Source organism: Doryrhamphus excisus, linkage group LG7 (genome assembly GCF_037039965.1).
Source record: "Doryrhamphus excisus strain RoL-2023G ecotype Guam linkage group LG7, RoL_Dexc_Guam_v1.1, whole genome shotgun sequence".
Lineage (NCBI taxonomy): Eukaryota > Metazoa > Chordata > Actinopteri > Syngnathiformes > Syngnathidae > Doryrhamphus > Doryrhamphus excisus.
In genome coordinates this window covers 1,980,079-2,000,780 of record NC_136363.1, presented here as the reverse complement: position 1 = coordinate 2,000,780, position 20,702 = coordinate 1,980,079, and the positions used below count along the sequence as shown (strand labels likewise).

Below are 20,702 nucleotides of genomic sequence, written 5' to 3'. Positions count from 1 at the left end.
ATCAGAAAAGTCAAGGTGAAAAATGTTGATGGGGTTTGTGTTTGGTCAGACATTTTGTGCTTTCCCGGGTTTTCTTCTCGGCAAAGTGGTTTGCTCCTAAACCAGACATCACCATACCAAGGCTTTAACTCTGGCAATCTATAGGTCACCGAACTGCTTCTTTAGGAGGAACATTACTTGTTGAGTTGCTCTGTAACGCCAAAAAAAGTCAACTACATACGCAAGTATTTGACTTTGTAGCCAAACTGCGCCTTGACACAATACTATAATAATGAATAACATAATGACAGTATATTAAAATGATATATGTACATTAGAAATAGTATTCACTGAAAGGTAATATTAGGGTATATTTAAGGTATATTTTTCATGATTTATATGCAAATCAAACCATGTTTTAAAAATGATTTAAAAATTGCCATTAATTGATTTTAAAATGAAATATTTGCTAATTTATTATAAGTTTAGAATATATTTTTATAAATAATAATATAATAAATTATAATAAAATAATATAAATAAAATATTTATTATATTATATTTATACATTATATTATAAATAAAATAATAAATATAAAAAATAAAATATAAATATATATAATATTAATATAATATATAAAAATATATTTTATTAATATAATATAATATTATAATAAATTAGAAATAATAATAAAATATAATAATGAATAACACAATGACAGTATATATAAATGATATGTGAATACTATAAATATTATTTACTGAAATGTCAAAAAAACAAATGAAACATTTAGATAGTATAACATTTATGTAGTGTTTGGGAACTATTTATTTATTCATTTCAATTGTGGATCAAACTATTTGGTAAAAACAAAGAATCTGATGATCTCTACATATAAAATATATATAAAACACATAAAAATGCCACTAAAAAACAAAATAATGAATTATTTTAGGGGGGGAAAAGGGGGATATGACAAAGCTGAGATGCAGTTTTTTCTTGAAATATAAAGAACTTCTTAACATATCTTTACGAAATCATTAAAATTTAGAAGTTTTGAATAACACAATGACAGTATATATAAATGATATGTGAATACTATACTATACAGTTTTATATTTGACTGAAATGTCAAAAACCAAATGAAACATTTAGATCAGGGGTCTCAAATTTTGTCTTTAATTTTAGTCTCAATTTACCCGGGGGCCACTGGAGCTAGGGTCTGGGCAAGGCTGGGCCGCATCAGGTTTTCCAAAAAAAAAACAAAAAAAAAAACAGAATCACCATACCAAGGCTTTAACTCTGGCAGTCTATAGGTCACCGAACTGCTTCTTTAGGAGGAACATTACTTGTTGAGTTGCTCTGTAACGCCAAAAAAAGTCAACTACATACGCAAGTATTTGACTTTGTAGCCAAACTGCGCCTTGAGGGCACGACTCAACTGTCAAAAAATATTTGAAAGGTTCTCCAGCTGGAGCCTTGCTTGAAGGGAACTAGTGAACTGATCCGGAAACCCAAGATCAGGATGTGCTACAAAGAAAGAACAGCAGGTGGCAGCAAAGCGACAACACACAGATCCTTTTTGTTTCTTTGGAAAAGACTTTTCTATTCCTCAGATGGGTCGAAGATGGTCCCGCATCTTGACACACAACCAAAGGGATCCTCCGACTCAGGTCCGGTGACATTTGTTTGGGGTCTACCTTCTGATTTTTTTGTTTTTTTTGGCAGGCCAAAAATCTGTTTTGCCGTAGAATGCATACACGCCATATTTCCTATATGGGGAACTTTTTTGTCCACATGAGAGGATGTCTTTAAAGCAGGGGTCTCAAACTCAATTTACCTGGGGCCCACTGGAGCTAGGGTCTGGGCAAAGGCTGGGCCGCATCAGGGTTTTCCAAAAAAAAACAACAAAAAACGCATTAAAAACAGAAAAATATACAAACTTTTTCAGTGCTTTGGTTCCGATTTTCTACAATAAAACATTCCACTGTTCTCAAATATCTTAATTTTTATTTTTCTGCACAAAATAAGATGAAAAATAAATATATCAAGAATAAAGAAAATCAATCAATCAGTAATAAATAAATATAATAATAATAATAATAATAAAAGGGCAAATAATAAAAACTTAAGAAACCACATATAGTTGGTGGGTAGACAAATGATTTTTTTCATATTAAAATGAACAAAGCATTATTAGAGCCCTGTAGACATGACAAAACACGACTATAGTCACATTTATACTTTTTTATTTACAACATATTGCGCAACTGCAGGGTCTTGAGACACATGCTAACTCGCAAACTAGAGAGCTAGCGACCTAAACGGTAGCCTTCAAGTTATTTCCTTTCAACTGAAATAGCCAAAAACTTACCACTTCCACACGGATAGGGAGGATAACTATTAACAGTTATTTAACCTTTAACATGAACATTAGTCAAACTTAATAATTTTTTCTGGGTACATGATACCATACAGCATCCATATCAAACATTAAGCTTTCATATCAAGGCGGGGGCCTCAAACTAGTGTCCTGCGGGCCACATTTGGCCCGCGGGCCGCGTGTTTGAGAGCCCTGCTTTAAACTAAACCATATGAACTACATACATGTAGAAATCATCTTAGTCCATGTGAGGGTGCAAAACTCACAGTTGGAATTTGATATTAATGAATTAATAATAGGCTGCACGGCGGTCGAGTGGTTAGCGCGCAGAACTCACAGCTAGGAGTTCAATCGAGTTCAATCCCACCCTCGGTCATCTCTGTGTGGAGTTTGCATGTTCTCCCCGTGCATGCGTGGGTTTTCTCCGGGTACTCCGGTTTCCTCCCACATTCCAAAAACATGCTAGGTTAATTAGCCACTCCAAATTGTCCATAGGTATGAATGTGAGTGTGAATGGTTGTTTGTCTACTATATGTGCCCTGTGATTGGCTGGCCACCAGTCCAGGGTTTACCCCGCCTCTCGCCCGAATGACAGCCGGGGTAAGCGGTAGAAAATGAATGAATGAATGAATCTATATGGTAACGTTTTATGTATTTTTTAAGATTGTTATGAAACCAACTTTCGCAGTTGTTCGTTTGGAATGCAGTGAAATTACGACACCTGCTGGTCACAAAATGAATAGGTAGTTACTTGCACATTTCGTATTTTATTATTATTAAATTATTTGTGGATGTATATTAAACGCTAACCTATCGGTATTTTTAATTCGGCATAAGAATTTTTTTGTTGATGACTTTATTAGAACGGGTTTTAAATCACAAGAATGTTATTGTGTTGAAAATGTATGAAACACTACGGTGATGACACTTGTTGATATGGCGGCCATATATACAAGAGGCAGTCCACCAATCCGGTGAGAGTACGCCGTTGGTATCACGCATGCGCACTTCGCGGCGCTGCCTGGCATCAACAACACAGTGAAGCCGTCCACAGTCCACAGCAGACAGTCTCTCCACCCCCACCGTCTCAGTGTGTGTGTTGTCAGCCGCTGCACCTTCGACGTCGTCCCGCCCTGCCGGCCGGCTACCGGTGGCTGAGAGGATGTTCGAGCGCAGGAGCGAATGACAGCGAGTCTTCTGGTTGTGGTTATGGCCCAGCGACGACGGAACGGCCGCCTGGCGAGCGAGTGAAAACGGCGGCAGGGTGAGTGAAACGCGGCCGAGATGTGACGTTTAGACGGGGTTATAAGTGGAAGTAGCACACCGCGCTAGCTTCCACCGCGCCGGGGTAACCGTAGGGACGAGCACCGCCCATCCAGCCCAAACATACCTCATCTCTTTCCGGGTAACGTCGCGGGCTTGTCGTCGCTCGCCGGCGGTTGTGTTGTTTAACAAAGACGCCCTGAGGTTTTGACCACCGGAGCCGCATGGAAGCCGACACACCGAGACAAGTGCTCTGTTGTCGGGGACGTGCGTTCCACTTCCACGCTGATCTCCCACGGGGAGCCGTCACCATGTGTGACCCCATTATGGAGCCCCCACATCTAGCTTAGCATGTAGCAACACTAGCAGCTCATTAATAACATTTTATGTCTCCTTTCATCTTTTTATCTCTTTTAAAAGCCTGTCTTTTCATGATCACCATATGTTTACTAAATAATCATGCTGGATTTATTCATATTCAGTATTGGCCAAACTACATTGAAACATATTCCCAAAAAGGAATTGGGTACAATAGTATGCTGACTAGCTGTTTAGCTTCCTGTCTATAGTAAACAACAGCCATCGGAGCCACGTCTGGATGATTGATGGGGATATGAATGCATAACAACCACATCACTACTGGCGTTGTAGCGTTTGAAATCATAACTAATAAGATGACCTTTTACTTGACAGCTGCTATTCTGCTTTTACCTCCAAGACTGTTAATATAATGCTTATTAATATTGCAAAATAGCACAACGAGCTGTTTCTACAGCTGCGTTCATTGTTGCAGACCTTATGAATATGGCTTTTCATCAAACTGGCCAGTATTACCATTGGAATGACACATCAGAATTATAGTGTGCCTCATCACGTCTTAATTATTATTTATATGGATGTTAGTGTATGATATCAGCATTATTGTGGCATTAATTACTTGTTATTTATATGAATGTTAGTGTATTATATCAGCATCATTGTGGCATTAATTACTTTTTATTTATATGAATGTTAGTGTATGATATCAGCATTATTGTGGCATTAATTACGTATTATTTATAGGGATGTTAGTGTATGATATCAGCATTATTGTGGCATTAATTACATAGTATTTATATAAATGTTAGTGTATGATATCAGCATCATTGTGGCTTTAATTACATATTATTTATATGGATGTTAGTGTATGATATCAGCATTATTGTGGCATTAATTACTTATTATTTATATGTATGTTAGTGTATGATATCAGCATTAATTACGTATTATTTATGTGTATGTTAGTGTATGATATCAGCATTAATGTGGCATTAATTGCATATTATTTATATGAAAGTGTATGATATCAGCATTATTGTGGCATTAATTGCATATTATCTATATGAATGTTAGTGTATGATATCAGCATCATTGTGGCATTAATTACTTATTATTTATAGGGATGTTAGTGTATGATATCAGCATTATTGTGGCATTAATTACTTATTATTTATATGAATGCTAGTGTATGATATCAGCATCATTGTGGCATTCATTGCTTATTATTTATAGGGATGTTAGTGTATGATATCAGCATTATTGTGGCATTAATTACTTATTATTTATATGAATGCTAGTGTATGATATCAGCATCATTGTGGCATTAATTACTTATTATTTATAGGGATGTTAGTGTATGATATCAGCATCATTGTGGCATTCATTACTTCTTATTGATATGAATGCTAGTGTATGATATGAAGCATCGTTGGGATAAAAATGTCGGAACGATTCCACAATGTCTTTATGGCTTTCCTTGCTTTGCATGTTAGCATCAGAGAAGGAAACATTCCCAGCACCTGTGGGAATGTCCAGCCTGGATTAAGGTTAACGGGTCAGGTTTAACACTTCCTTGACCTCCACATGAACGCCGTCTGAAGGCGCCTTTGGCTAATGGTGGATAATTGTGCAGCCGTCTAAACAGCCAGACGGAATTCCAAAGTTTCTTCTGTCACATGTATACTTCCTACTCTAGTTTGGGGGGGGGGATGGGGTCTCGGGGGTGAAGCCTCAAAAATAAAAGGGCGAGAGAGGAAGGGGGGGTACAAGTAGGCCAGCACTTTATTCAGCCAGCGGGCAACTGTAGCTGGCCCTAAAAGAACCTCTTTGTGAGGCCAGACAGATGGCCATAGACTCAACACTGTAATCATACACACACGGCAGCATGTAGTGATGGTGTGTGTGTGTGTGTGTGTGTGTGTATTTGTCAGAGAGAAGGGGAGGTGGGCAAGACGGGAGGAAATGAAGCAGAAGACAATGTTAAAGATGGTGATCATGCCCAGTATGTGACAAGATGCAGGGGGTACTTTGCCACGGTGTTATTAGCTACGTCAGAGGGATTGTCACGGGAAAAAAAAATCTGTTTTGTCTTAAAAGCAGGATTGTTTTTTTTTCTCTGAGGGGAAAATAAATTTTAGGAAAATAACAATAGAATAGATAGAAGAGTATCAGCTAAAATGAAAGGAAAGGTATACAAAACTGTGGTGACACCAGCCATGTTGTTTGGTCTCGAGACGGTGCCACTGAGGAAAAGACAGGAAGCAGAACTGGAGGTAGCAGAGATGAGGATGCCGAGGTTCACATTGGGAGTGACCAGGATGGATAGGATCAGGAAGGAGTACATCAGAGGGACAGTACATGTTAGAGGCCCTTTATCTCCAAGGCCTTGAACAAGGCCACTGAGGAAAAGACAGGAAGCAGAACTGGAGGTAGCAGAGATGAGGATGCTGAGGTTCTCGTTGGGAGTGACCAGGATGGATAGGATCAGGAAGGAGTACATCAGAGGGACATTACATGTTAGAGACCCTTTATCTCCAAGGCCTCTAACAAGGCCACTGAGGAAAAGACAGGAAGCAGAACTGGAGGCAGCAGAGATGATGATGCTGAGGTTCTCATTGGGAGTGACCAGGATGGATAGGATCAGGAACGGGACATTACATGTTAGAGGCCCTTTATCTCCAAGGCCTCTAACAAGGCCACTGAGGAAAAGACAGGAAGCAGAACTGGAGGCAGCAGAGATGATGATGCTGAGGTTCTCATTGGGAGTGACCAGGATGGATAGGATCAGGAAGGAGTACTACATGTTAGAGGCCCTTTATCTCCAAGGCCTCTAACAAGGCCACTGAGGAAAAGACAGGAAGCAGAACTGGAGGCAGCAGAGATGATGATGCTGAGGTTCTCATTGGGAGTGACCAGGATGGATAGGATCAGGAAGGAGTACTACATGTTAGAGGCCCTTTATCTCCAAGGCCTCTAACAAGGCCACTGAGGAAAAGACAGGAAGCAGAATTGGAGGTAGCAGAGTGGCGTTGGTCTCCCAGCTTCCTGCCATCATCTTTTCCTCGCAAGTGTTTGTCTTGTTGTTCCTCCACCAACCTTCCAGCTTGTCACGTCCTGTCTTTCCATCTTCCAATAAATTAACCCCCCAGGAGTGCCAAACCATGTTGCTCTGAGTTGTGACCTGAGCCAGCGAGGAGGAGGAGGAAGAAGGGCGGCGGCGGCATCGGCTGGACTCGGCCACACATCCCTGGAGGCGTCCGGCGGCCGGCCATGGGGAACACGGCCACCAAGTTCCGCAAGGCGCTGGTGGGCGGCGACGAGGCGCTGGCCTGGCAGCTTTACGAGGGCAACCCCCAGTTCAGGGACGGCCTGGACCCCAACGCATCCTACGGCGAGCAGTACCAGCACAACACGCCGCTGCACTACGTCTGCCGCCACGCCATGACACGCCTACTCAGGTGACACAATAACCTCTTCAGGCTTTCTTCTTCCTTTTCAGTCATTATTACTATCATTATTATTATTACAGCGAGTCTTTTTTCTAATATGTTATGCAAATTGCAGCATAATTAGCTTTATAAGCGTTATAAGGAAAGCTATAGCAACTGATTCTAGCATTGCTAATATGCTAACATTCACGTTGGAACATTTTAGACATTTTCATGAATATAAACATTTAGTGCTATCATGTTAGCTGTTAGCGTTTTAGCGCTACCAGGTATTTATTTTTAAATTTGTTAATATACACAGACACGTAACGGTAACATGCTAGATGTTACAAGCTAACATTTACATGTTAGCATTGTTAACACGCTAACTCTAGCATTGTCGCATTTTTTGCCATTTTTACGAGTATTGACATCCACATACTCTTAGTGCTACAGGCTAACATTTGCATGTTAGCATTGTTAACACGCTAACTCTAGCATTGTAGCATTTTTTGGCCATTTTTACGAGTATTGACATACACATACTCTTAGTGCTATTGGCTAACATTTGCATGTTAGCATTGTTAACACGCTAACTCTAGCATTTTTTGCCATTTTTACGAGTATTGACATCCAGATACTCTTAGTGCTACAGGCTAACATTTGCATGTTAGCATTGTTAACACGCTAACTCTAGCATTGTAGCATTTTTTGGCCATTTTTACGAGTATTGACATACACATACTCTTAGTGCTATTGGCTAACATTTGCATGTTAGCATTGTTAACACGCTAACTCTAGCATTTTTTGCCATTTTTACGAGTATTGACATCCACATACTCTTAGTGCTACAGGCTAACATTTGTATGTTAGCATTGTTAACACGCTAACTCTAGCATTATAGCATTTTTTGGCCATTTTTACGAGTATTGACATACACATGCTCGTAGTGCTACATGCTTGGTGATGCTAATGTTAGCATAGAAGCCGTTTTTGAGGATGATGATGAAAATGAACTCATACAAATACTTGGTGCTATCATGCTAAGTGCTAACAAGCTAACGAGAGCGTATTAGCATTTCTAGCATGCTAACATTAGCATAGCAGCATTTTTACCCATTTTCGTTTCAGCATTGGCAGGCACTCGGCGCTATCATGCTAGGTTTAGCAGGCTAACGTTAGCATTCTGGAGTTTTCTCAATGAAGACATAACATTTGGCTTAGGAATTAAAAAAAAGATTCCATAAAAGGCTGAAAGAACCTTGCTTCTCCTTGATGCTCGTCTGACCTCCGCGACAAGAGCGACGTGGAGGAGAAGAGATGGAGTTCAGGCTGAGTGGAGCCGACAATGTCCTGAACTCCGGTCTCTCTCTGTCTGTTTGGGGACCACATGTCAATTATCCCAAGATGATTAGCAGAACAGTGCTGCTGGTTTCCTTCTCTCCATAATTCTGTAATTCATAATTCATAATTCTGTCAGGATGCATGTCGCTGGTGGTCATCACCGTTCATCGTCTTCTGTCTCCACAGGTCCTTCTTGTTTAGCAAAGAGGGGAATCCCAACAAGCGCAACGTGCACAACGAGACGTGCCTCCACGTGCTGTGCCAGGGCCCGCTCATCCTCTTGTTGCCAGAGGGGGCGCTGTCGCCACGGCTGGCCCGCCCCCAGAGGGACGAGCAGCGGCGTGCGGACTGCCTGCAGGTACGCCCGCCCGTCTGCAGAGGAAACGCGGCAAGGCGAGCTTGATGACGGTTGGTCTTCCCTGCCCCTTAGATGATCCTGAGCTGGACGGGGGCCAGGCTGGAGGGCGGCCAGTACGAGAAGGCCAACGTCAACGCCACCGACAACCATCACAGCACGTGCCTGCACTACGCCGCCGCCGCGGGCATGAAGAGCTGCGTGGAGGTGATCCACTGTCCTTGAACTCATCATCTGTATCAATACATGCATACAAAATACCCATGATGTATATATACGTATAACATGGAAGTACATTGGATTTATATATATATATAAAGCAGGGGTCTTAAACTCAATTTACTTGGGGGCCACTGGAGCTCGGGTCTGGGTGAGACTGGGCCCATCAGGTTTTCAAAACCCCCCCCCCCAAAAAACGCATTTATTAAAAACAAAAAAATTCAGTAAAAAAAATCAGTAATAAATAAATAAATAAATAAATATAATAATAATAATAAAACGGCAAATAATAAAAACTTAAGAAACCACATATAGTTGGTGGGTAGACAAATGATTTTTTTCAGATTAAAATGAACAAAGCATTATTAGAGCCCTGTAGACATGACAAAACACGACTATAGTCACATTTATACTCTTTTTATTTACAACATATTGCGCAACTACAGGGTCTTGAGACACATGCTAACTCGCAAACTAGAGAGCTAGCGACCTAAACGGTAGCCTTCAAGTTATTTCCTTTAAACTTAAATAGCCAAAAACTTACCACTTCCACACGGATAGGGAGAATAACTATTAACAGTTATTTAACCTTTAACATGAACATTAATCAAACGTAATACTTTTTTCTGGGTACATGATACCATACAGCATCCATATCAAACTTTCATATCAAGGCGGGGGCCTCAAACTAGTGTCCTGCGGGCCACATTTGGCCCGCGGGCCGCATGTTTGAGACCCCTGATATAAAGTATCTGCTCATTGGTCCATCAATGAAACATGCTGATTGGTCCTGGTCTGGACAACAGCGATGATGTTGAACGTTCCGGCTTTCTGGAATGGCGATAATAAGAAATTTGAATTCAGATCAGATCAAAAATGGCTGCCGTATTCCTTCGTCGGACTCAAACAGGCGGGGCAAGTGTTGAGAAGTTGAGAAGCAGATGCTGACTCTCGTCCTCTCCTCCAGCTGCTCATCCAAAGCGAGGCGGACCTCTTCATCGAGGACGACGACAAGCTGACGCCGTGCGACCACGCCGAGCGCCATCACCACACGGAGCTGGCCCTCAGCCTGGAGTCCCAGATGGTCTTCTCCTCCTCGCCGGCGCCGCACTCCAACGCCGACTCGCGCGCCGACGTCAAGCTGCTGCAGCACAAAGAGGTGCCGAGACGGAGACCCCGGGGGGTGGCGGTGGGACTTTGTCGTCTGGCTAACCAAAGTCTCGCTCCCGCAGCCTTACGAGGGATTGAAGCTGCAGGACCTCCGCAGGCTGAAGGACATGCTGATCGTGGAGACGGCAGACATGCTGCAAGCGCCGCTCTTCACGGCCGAGGCCTTGCTCAGAGCGCACGGTAGGTCACGCCTCACCCTCACCCCTCTGTCGGACGCCCTGAAGCCAAGCCCCTGCCCCCTTGCACTCTCAGACTGGGACAGAGAGAAGCTCCTGGAGGCCTGGATGTCGGACGCCGAGGGCTGCTGCCAGCGCTCGGGCGTGGCTATGCCCACCCCGCCCCCCAGCGGCTACAACGCCTGGGACACTCTGCCGTCTCCCCGCACGCCACGGACCCCTCGCTCGCCGCTCACGCTCACCTTCACGTCGCCGACGGACAGCTGCCTCACGCCGGGAGAGGAGGGCGTGGCCACGGTGACACACCCACCGTGATGATGTTGACGGTTCATTCAGTGATGCTAAAAATGTGGCATTTCTCCACAGTGTGGGATCTGCCTGTCCTCCATCTCCGTCTTTGAGGACCCTGTGGACATGTCCTGCGGACACGAGTTCTGCAGAGCATGCTGGGAAGGGTAAGGACACATCATCATCATCATCATAAGACCTTTTTCTGCACCGGAAAGCCCACACCGCAGGTCTCATATTGCTCTTCTTCATCGGCCCCAGGTTCCTCAACCTCAAGATTCAGGAGGGCGACGCCCACAACATCTTCTGCCCGGCGTACGAGTGCTACCAGCTGGTGCCCGTGCACGTGATTGAGAGCGTGGTCTCCAGAGAGATGGACCAGCGCTACCTTCAGTTTGACATCAAGGTGGATGTATCTCTCGTTAGTCCGCACACACCTTTTATTAGCATAAAAATATAGCATATCATTATGGGAATAAAGTTAAAAAATACAAACATTATCGAAGAAGAAAGGTGAAATATTTGGAACAGTTTTTAACAGGGATAATAATAAATAATAATAAATCAGTGGTCATTTTACATAAAGAATAAAACATTGCAATCTAACAAGAACATGTCATTTTTATCAAAATATACTCCTAATATTATATGGAGGGGAAATAACATCATTTTAGTAGCATACAGTTGAAATGTAGATTAATAGAAAATAATAATAATGGAAAAATATTTTTTAAAATTACAAAAAAATTACAAAAAATAAATTGTTTATGAACAAAGTTCAGTCCGAATATTGTGGTCATAAAATCATAATTACAGGAAGAGCATTTACAAAAAGAAACTTGAAATAGTCAGAAAATAAAAAAAACAACACAAAAAGAGTTAAGTTGTCTTCTAAGGAGAAAAAAATGCAATTTTCTGACAAATAAAGTTGTCATAATTGGAGGAAAACTCATGTTATTGTAGTTGCATGGAATTGAAATATTGAAGAAAAAATTTTGTAATACAAACAGGCGTATGTTTGGGAAAGTTATGTGATGGCTAAAATTTTAACATTAAAAGAAAAATAAAGAAAAAGAAAAAATACTGATTATTTAAGACCAAAGTTGAAATATAAAAAAAAAAAACAGGAAAAAATGGTAATGTTACAAGAATAAAAAATAAAGTTGTATTCAAAGGGGAAGAGGTGGCAATGAGAATAGAGTCATAATATATTGACTCATTTTAGTCGCATGAAATGAAATATGAAAGAAGTGGTAATATTATGACAAGCAAAGCAAACAAAGGAGTTTCATGTGTTGAAAGGTTTTCAAGGACCAGCATATGACAAACATTTGTCCTTATTCCAAAATGGCCTACATTTCCTTTGTCCTCAAACGCCCCACAACAACAATGTGGAAAATGTGGAAAAGCCGCTGTGGCGACTCCGTAATCAGGAAAAAACGACTTTCAGAGCGACGGCTGACTCCTCTCCTACGTCTCGTTGCAGGCCTTCGTGGAGAACAACCCGGCCATCCGCTGGTGTCCCGCGGCGCGCTGCGAGAGGGCGGTGCGGCTCACCCGACCCGGCCCGGGAGAAAGCGACCCGCACAGTTTCCCGCTGCTGCCCTCGCCGGCCGTGGACTGCGGCAAGGGTCACCTCTTTTGCTGGTAAAGGACTAAGACGAACACCGCCGCCGTGCGTGACGCAAACAATGCCTTGCTCAAGGGTTCAGCCGTGCTCACACATGCCAGCCGGCATCTGTCTGTGGTGGCTGTCAAATATGGACGCCTCAGCCCCTGCGGCCAGGTCCCAATAGATGGAATAATGAATGAGCAAGTGGTTTGTCTTGTCTGGTGTGCTCGGCCACACGCTCAACTCCCCCCCCCCCCCCCCCCCCGTGTGTGCAGGGAGTGCCTTGGCGAGGCCCACGAGCCGTGTGACTGTCACATGTGGAGGAACTGGCTCCAGAAGGTCACCGAGATGAAGCCGGAAGAACGTAAGTCTTCCTTCCTTCCACCTTAGTGCAGCAGCGTCCGCATTGGATGCTTGAAGATGTTCAGCACCTGTGTGTGTGTGTGTGTGTGTGTGTGTGTCGCCCCCCCCCCTCCAGTGGCAGGTGTGAGCGAGGCCTACGAGGACGCGGCTAACTGTCTCTGGCTGCTGACCAACTCTAAGCCGTGTGCCAACTGCAAGTCCCCCATTCAGAAGAACGAGGGCTGCAACCACATGCAGTGTGCCAAGGTGTCTGACGCATACTACTATTATTATTGTTGTTGTTGTTGTTGTTATTATTATGATTGTTATTATTATTATGACGATTGTTATTATGGTGATTATGATTATTATTATGATTATTATTCTTATTTTGATAATTATTATTATGATTATTATTCTTATTTTGATAATTATGACTATCTTATTATGAATATTATGATTGTTATTATGATTATGATTGTTATTATGATTATTATAATTATTATGATTACGATGATGATGCTTATTATTATTGTAATATTATGATTATTATTATGATGATTATGATTGACTATTATTCTGATTATTATAATGATGATCATTATTATTGACTATTATTATTATGATTATTATAATGATGATTATTATTACGATGAAGATGATGATTATTATCATTATGATTATTATTATGATGATGATTATGATTATTGTGATTATTATTATGATGATTATTATTATTTTGATTATTATGACTTATTATTATGAATATTATGATTGTTGTTATTATTATGATTATTATTGTTGACTTATTATTATGATTATTGACTATTATTATGATTATCATTATGGTGATTATGATTATTATAAACATTATGATTATTATTATAACCATTATTATTATGACTATTATGATTATTATTATTATGATTATTATAACTTATTATAATGATTATTATGACTATTATTATTATGATTATTATAACTTATTATAATGATTATTATGACTATTATTATTATTATGATTATGATTATTATAAACATGATTATTATTATAACCATTATTATTATGACTATTATGATTATTATTATTATGATTATTATAACTTATAATGATTATTATGACTATTATTATTATGATTATTATAACTTATTATAATGATTATTATGATTATGATGATGATGATGATGATGATGATGATGATTATTATTATAGCTTGTAGCCTAGATGTTCCTAAAGAGGCTGTGTAGCAGTGCAGGAGAGAACATGATGACATCACCATAACGTGAAGCGCGCCTGCATGTGTTTCAGTGCAAGTACGACTTCTGCTGGATCTGCTTGGAGGAGTGGAAGAAGCACAGCTCGTCCACGGGAGGCTACTACCGCTGCACTCGCTACGAGGTCATCCAGCAGTTGGAGGAGCAGTCCAAAGAGATGACCGTGGAGGTACGCACGCACACACACACACACACACACACACACACGTGAACAGTACACAAAATGAATTTGTCTCTGTCCACGCAGGCGGAAAAGAAGCACAAAAGCTTCCAGGAGTTGGACCGCTTCATGCACTACTACACCAGGTTCAAGAACCACGAACACAGCTACAAGGTGGCGCCGTTGCTATGTAAACTTCTCCAGCAGCCTTGTTTCTCCACGCGGGAATGACACATGCTTCCGTGTGTGTGTTGGCAGCTGGAGCAGAAACTGCTGAAGACGGCCAAGGAGAAGATGGAGCAGCTGAGCAGAGCCTTCATCGGCCGTGAGTCACCTTCACATTAAAAGCGCCTTTGCACCACACCGAAAGATACTGTCATTCCGACAGGAAACAGGAAGTTGCTGTTCCATCACTAGATAATAACGTCCCTAGAAGGAGGCCTTGAGGCGTGGGAGGGGTTTCTATTCGGACAACTTCCTGCGTCAACTTTTTTTTTACTTGGCAACCTTGTAGAATTCCAGGAATGTTTCCGTTCTACTTTGCAGTCTTCCCATAATGCTTTGGGTGCCGCCTTGCTACATACGCCATGAGCATCACTGCTCATAACAGGACTGCTCTTCATCATGCAGTGCCACAGTGCCATCTGCTGGTGGAAGGTGTAACAACAAGCCAGTCAGCCACACTGTTCCAATGTAAACATGAACAAATATTGCTAAAAAAAAACATTGCGTTCAATTTTTCTGTGGCGGTCCAAATGTTCAGCACTGCTTTTGCCTTTGGAACTGGTTTTTGCCCAGTGTCTTTATTGTTGTGGGGTCTTTTGTGACCTCCTGGATGAGCCGTGGCTGCGCTCCTGGGGTCATTTTGGTTGGCCTGCCACTCCTAGGAAGTTTCACCGCTGGTCCAGGTTTTCACCATTTGTGGATAATGGCTCTCACTGTGGTTTGCTGGAGTCCCAAATATTTAGAACTGGCTTTCCAGACTGATAGATATAAATTAATGTCAAAAAAACATTTTTTTGAAATAGCACTGCTGTCTATAGAATATATAAATTATAAAATATTATATAGTTGAGGGCAAAATGATTAGCCCCCCTATGAAATTTGAAGTTTATTCAAAATATTAATATAATATAATATTAATAATATAAGTATTTTTTTAACAGAGCAAGGAATTTTCAACAATGCATTTTTGAACATACAAGTTTTATTATATAGAAGTGGCAAATTATATTTGCCGCCATTTGAAGTGATTTGTTTAATTGTGTTTTTATAAAATGAAATCTAAATAAAACATACAACAATATTAACAAATATGAAAAAAATATATTAAAATATATTTGCAATATTTCAATGTAATGTTAGAAATACCAGTAGTGTTAAAAATATGTAAACAACAACCAGCTGGCCATTTTAGCTGAAAGGGTATTCTTCTTCCCGTGCGTCTGTGTGCGTTGGCCAGGTGAGGGCGCTCCGCCCGACACTCGCTTCATCGAGGACGGCGTGAGCGAGCTGCTGAAGACGCGGCGCGTCCTGAAGTGCTCGTACCCGTACGGCTTCTTCCTGCAGCAGGGCAGCACCCAGAAGGAGATATTTGAACTCATGCAGGTACGGCCCCGCACCCCTTTTTTTTGGACCCGACGATTGCGGGGCTTTAAAGTTCACGCCCTCTCTCCGCTCTGCTCCCCCGCCAGACGGACCTGGAGATGGTGGTGGAGGATCTGGCGCAGAAGGTCAACCGCTCCTACCTGAGGACGCCGTGCCACAAAATAGTCAGCGCCGCTCGCCTGGTCCAGCAGAAGAGGCAGGAGTTTTTGGCGTCGGTGGCGCGCGGCGTGGCGCCCAACGACTCCCCCGAGCTTCCTCGCAGGAGGTAAGCACGCAAACACTCGCACAGGACGACACGACGCGGGAAAGGAAGTCAGCACTCTGGTTTTGTTTTCAGTTATCCCGGAGGATCCTGGGACTGGGAATACCTGGGTTTCGCTTCCCCTGAGGTAAAACCTTTCACTTGAACGCAAACAAAAAGCAGTTTAGCACTTTAGCTTGGTCTACTGGTGGCTGGTCCGGGAAATATGTTTATTTACAACATATTGCGCAACTGCAGGGTCTTGAGACAAACTAGAGAGCTAGCGACCTAAACGGTAAGCCTTCAAGTTATTTCCTTTAAACTTAAATAGCCAAAAACTTACCACTTCCACATGGATAGGGAGGATAACTATTAACAGTTATTTAACCTTTAACATGAACATGAATCAAACGTAATAATTTTTGATTTTGATACCATACAGCATCCATATCAAACATTAAACTTTCATATCAAGGCGGGGGGGCCTCAAACTAGTGTCCTGCGGGCCACATTTGGCCCGCGGGGCCGCGTGTTTGAGACCCCTGCTTTAAAGTAAACCATGTGAACTACATACATGTAGAAATCATCTTAGTCCATGTGAGGGTGCAAAACCCACAGTTGGAATTTGATATTAATGAATTAATAATAGGCTGCACGGCGGTCGAGTGGTTAGCGCGCAGAACTCACAGCTAGGAGTTCAATCGAGTTCAATCCCACCCTCGGCCATCTCTGTGTGGAGTTTGCATGTTCTCCCCGTGCATGCGTGGGTTTTCACATCCGGGTACTCCTGACTTGCTGTCAGCATGCTAATGCTAATGCTAATTAGCGTCACGCTTGTGTGCGTGCAGATGGGGAGTCGTCACTCGGTGGTCGGAGCAGTGGACCCAAGAGACAGATCATCACAGGTAGACGTTCAAGTTCATGTCGTTATTATCGAAGATCACCAATTAAACGCTTTGGACCCTTTGCAGGATTTCGCCGACATTCAGTACCGGCGAAGGCATCGAGCTCGCCGCCGGGGAGACGTGTTGAATCTGCACAACCTCCGAAGTAGCAGCAACACGCCGGAGAGCAGCAGGCGGAGTGACAACAACAACACAGGTAGACCAGCCGGTCGCCAACGCTGCACCGGGTCCCAAAAAGGGTGGACACACGCGTGATTGGCTGTCGTCTTCCCTTCCAGACGGTCCGGAGAGGAGCGAGGCCCGCAGGAGAGCGCTGGGCTCCCTGGAAGAAGACGACCCCAACTTCCTGCTGGCCATCCAGCTGTCCCTGCAGGAGTCACGGCGTGAGCGGGGCATGGAGGAGAGGGCGGAGCTGGAGCGAAGACTGCAAGGGGGTGGTTCCGCAGGGGACCCGAATGACGTCACACCGCGCCCCTTCAACGGTGACGCCCCCCCGGGTGGAGCGAGAGGTTCTTCCTTTCCCCCGCCGCTCTTAAATCCTCCGCGCCCCCCCAGCAGGACAGACTCCACCCCCCAGCCCCCGCTACCGTCTACCTCCCTGCCCCTCCCTCCTCCGCCTCCCCCGCTCAGCGCCGAGCTGCTGAAGCTGGGAGACAGCCTTAAGAAACCCGGCGCCGCGCCTTACGAGCCTCGCGGCCACGCCCACGGCGCTCCCTACTGCCCCCCGGAGGCCGCCCACAGCGACTGCAGCCATAGACCGGACCCGCCCACGGAGCGTGCGGCCGCGGCAGACCCTCAGAGTTACTGCCACACAAGCACACCCCCGCCTGAGGCTGAACACACTGCCTGCGGTGCACTGGGCCACACCCAAAACAAAATGGCCGCCAGTTCACACAAACGTGAGCACGCCGCAGACGGCCCGGAACGCCCCCCCGCCCAGTTGTGCCTCCCTTCTCCAGAGCTGGAGCCGGAATTGCTGCTGCTTTCACCCGTCATCCCCCCGGGGGGCCCCTTCACCCCCAGCGACCCTCAGAGTCTGGAGCCCCTGGATCCCACAGCCAGCGCCCAGCTGCTGGACAACATCATGGCCTGGTTTAACCACAACATCACCCCCCAGAACAACCCCCAGAGCCTGGCCCTCATCCCCTCACCGCCCACCACCGAGACCGACTCCTCCCCGGACGACACGCTCACCGAGCCCTCCGGGGCCATGGCCCCCGCCCTCACATGGCAGCCCCCGGAGGGCGAGCCTCACGCATCCCCGACGGACTCCTGCCCCAGCAGGCCCAGCACCCTGGAGCTGGACGGCACGGTCGCCGGCCAGGAAACGCGGGAAGACAGGGAAGAGGCGGGGCAACGGCGTGTGGCGGAAATGACGCCGCAACACGGAGACGGTCCCGCGCACTCGACGCCGGCCTCAGACAAAGACTCGGACCTCCTCTTGGAGGGGGAGCCATCGTCGCCTGTGGAGTGGGAGGAGAAAGTCCACTTGGTGTGACAGGAAGATGTTTACTGTGTCAGTATCATCATCACCTCTTCCTTTCACTTTCACTTTCTGTTCATGCAAAGCTACTGAGGTTAGCACGACACACACACTTGTACCTTTTTAGTTATTGATTCCACTCATCACCCGCCTCCAGCCGTGTCCACACTACGGATGTTTTTGTTCGTGACGCCACGTGATTCTTTCATACGTTCACTTAGTCGTGAACTTAGCAGCCAGGCCTTCTCAACCCTTCAAATTAAAATGACATCTACTTTTTAATTTCACTTTTCTTTATGCCCTTTTTCTCACAGGAACTCATAAACTCAAACGATAAATATTGATTTTATTTTTAGATGCATGATGGATTTATGGAGATCCTGACCCACATTTGACCCCTTTCATAAAAAGCTTCATAAACACTTTTTACATTTTTCAAAATATAATTTTCTCCATATTAAACCTATACACTTGGATTTTACTTTCATTTTGACATTTTGTTGTTTGATGCAATTTTTGTCCCAAGAACTCCTGATTTTTTATTCATTCATGGGAAACAAAAAATATTTTTTTTGTATTTGCAAAAAAAAAACATGCATATTTTACCCTCGGACCCCTTTTATAAAAGTTTTCATAAACCTTTAGGTTATTAAATATTCTCCCCAAAAATTGAACATTTACAGTATATTTCACTTGCACTTTTTATATTTTATTGTTAAATAAACAACACTTTTATTATTATTTGAACGCTGATTTTGATGCATTATTATTTTTGAGAGGTTTAAAAAATACATAAAAAAAATAACAACCTCAAAGTTAATTAAGTAAAAAATAAAAGGCCTGCGCTTTGTGGACTGAAGGCCAAAAACTACCTTTACGTGTGGACATGCTGTCAGTTGGGTGCGAGTGACGTTTCGGTGCTTAAACCCAAACCCGACATTTTTGCAGGCCCGCTGACCCGCCAAAATAAAAGCTGCAGCCGTAGCCTTTGGAGCTTTTTTTGAGCGTACTGTACAATCAGAGGGCCTCATTTTTGATACTGGACCTTCATGCACACGGTGCCTGCAGGAGAGGCACCACACGCTGCTCCTGTCACCTTCCTTTTGCCAACACATAACCCCCCCGACCCCTTCCCACCACTTCCTGTATGACGTCACCGCCCGTTCCAAAACACTCGGTGGAGGTTCCGCTTGCATTTTCCTTAAGTGCCATCTTGTCATGAAACTCCAGATGCCATAGTTGCTGTTATTGATTGTAGCAGATTTATTTATGACGGGCACAGTCGTTCAGGCACACACACACACACACACACGGATCCATTATTCCGAAATGTGATTTCTCGATGTATTTTGGAGGCTTTGCACCATCCCAGTGTTAGTTTGCAGACAAACTACTCATGTGAGAAGATGTGCTTTCTGGCTTCCATCTGACAGCAGAGTGCTGAGCTCTGCGTGCCTTTCATTCTCGCCACTTCATGTATTCTTCGTCTTGATGTTTCTCCAGAGAGGTGCACAGCGCGAGCCTTTCAAGGTCCTTGGTGGGTGTTATCCCGGAAGAACCATGTAGCCTCAAAAATACCACGATAAACCACCGAGGTCAGATAGGATCTGGTGCTTTGGATTAGCCATCACAAATGCATCCAGTGACGTTTGATTATTTATTCACGTTTTGATAAAAGTGCTTCTCTCTGTACAAAATGTTCAAACCACAAAAATTGATTTGCACTTGCAACTCTTATTTAATGTATTACTGTTTATTTTCTTTATTTTACAAACTCTGTGTCATGTTTTTCTTTGTTTTGTGGAAAAAATCCCACAAAAAATGTCACTCATAAGTTGTTTATACTTGATACATTCCCAGTTTGTCCATATGAAAGGTTTCAATGTGCGGCTAAAAGTGTCAAATGAAAGTGTCAGTGCAAAGTTTACGCTCAATTAAAAGAAAAAAAACAACTGTTATCCTGGTGCCTTTTTTACAAAAATATATAAATATATTATAAAATATGTAAAAAATATATAAATATTTTAGATTAAAGCATTATCTGTTAATATGTACAAATTCCTTCGAAATTATTGATTTAAAAATCAATAAGTAAAATCCAAATCAACTTTCAATGTAAACAGTATAGAGTGCGGCTCCCCGCCGGGCCTGA

General features: G+C 43.2%; 1 protein-coding gene across 3 annotated transcripts in view; it reads left to right on the top strand.

The window, feature by feature from the left end:
- Positions 1-20,499, top strand: part of LOC131101477 (ankyrin repeat and IBR domain-containing protein 1-like) — a 35,514-nt gene extending 15,015 nt beyond the window's left edge. For 2 of the 3 annotated variants that reach the window (XM_078791888.1, XM_078791887.1), the window contains exons 4-23: positions 3,470-3,627; positions 7,094-7,402; positions 8,903-9,074; positions 9,147-9,278; positions 10,258-10,449; positions 10,523-10,933; positions 11,003-11,091; positions 11,186-11,330; positions 12,411-12,571; positions 12,812-12,900; positions 13,015-13,145; positions 14,188-14,322; positions 14,401-14,487; positions 14,572-14,638; positions 15,776-15,921; positions 16,008-16,186; positions 16,259-16,310; positions 17,011-17,067; positions 17,134-17,263; positions 17,346-20,499. In XM_078791888.1, coding sequence (XP_078648014.1) covers positions 7,215-7,402; positions 8,903-9,074; positions 9,147-9,278; positions 10,258-10,449; positions 10,523-10,933; positions 11,003-11,091; positions 11,186-11,330; positions 12,411-12,571; positions 12,812-12,900; positions 13,015-13,145; positions 14,188-14,322; positions 14,401-14,487; positions 14,572-14,638; positions 15,776-15,921; positions 16,008-16,186; positions 16,259-16,310; positions 17,011-17,067; positions 17,134-17,263; positions 17,346-18,565 — 3,783 coding nt within the window. In that variant the 5' untranslated portion in view covers positions 3,470-3,627; positions 7,094-7,214 and the 3' untranslated portion in view covers positions 18,566-20,499. The remainder of the gene's footprint in view (positions 1-3,469; positions 3,628-7,093; positions 7,403-8,902; positions 9,075-9,146; positions 9,279-10,257; positions 10,450-10,522; positions 10,934-11,002; positions 11,092-11,185; positions 11,331-12,410; positions 12,572-12,811; positions 12,901-13,014; positions 13,146-14,187; positions 14,323-14,400; positions 14,488-14,571; positions 14,639-15,775; positions 15,922-16,007; positions 16,187-16,258; positions 16,311-17,010; positions 17,068-17,133; positions 17,264-17,345) is intronic. The other variant, XM_058046680.2, reaches the window with a different exon arrangement.
- Positions 20,500-20,702: the final 203 nt, after the last annotated feature.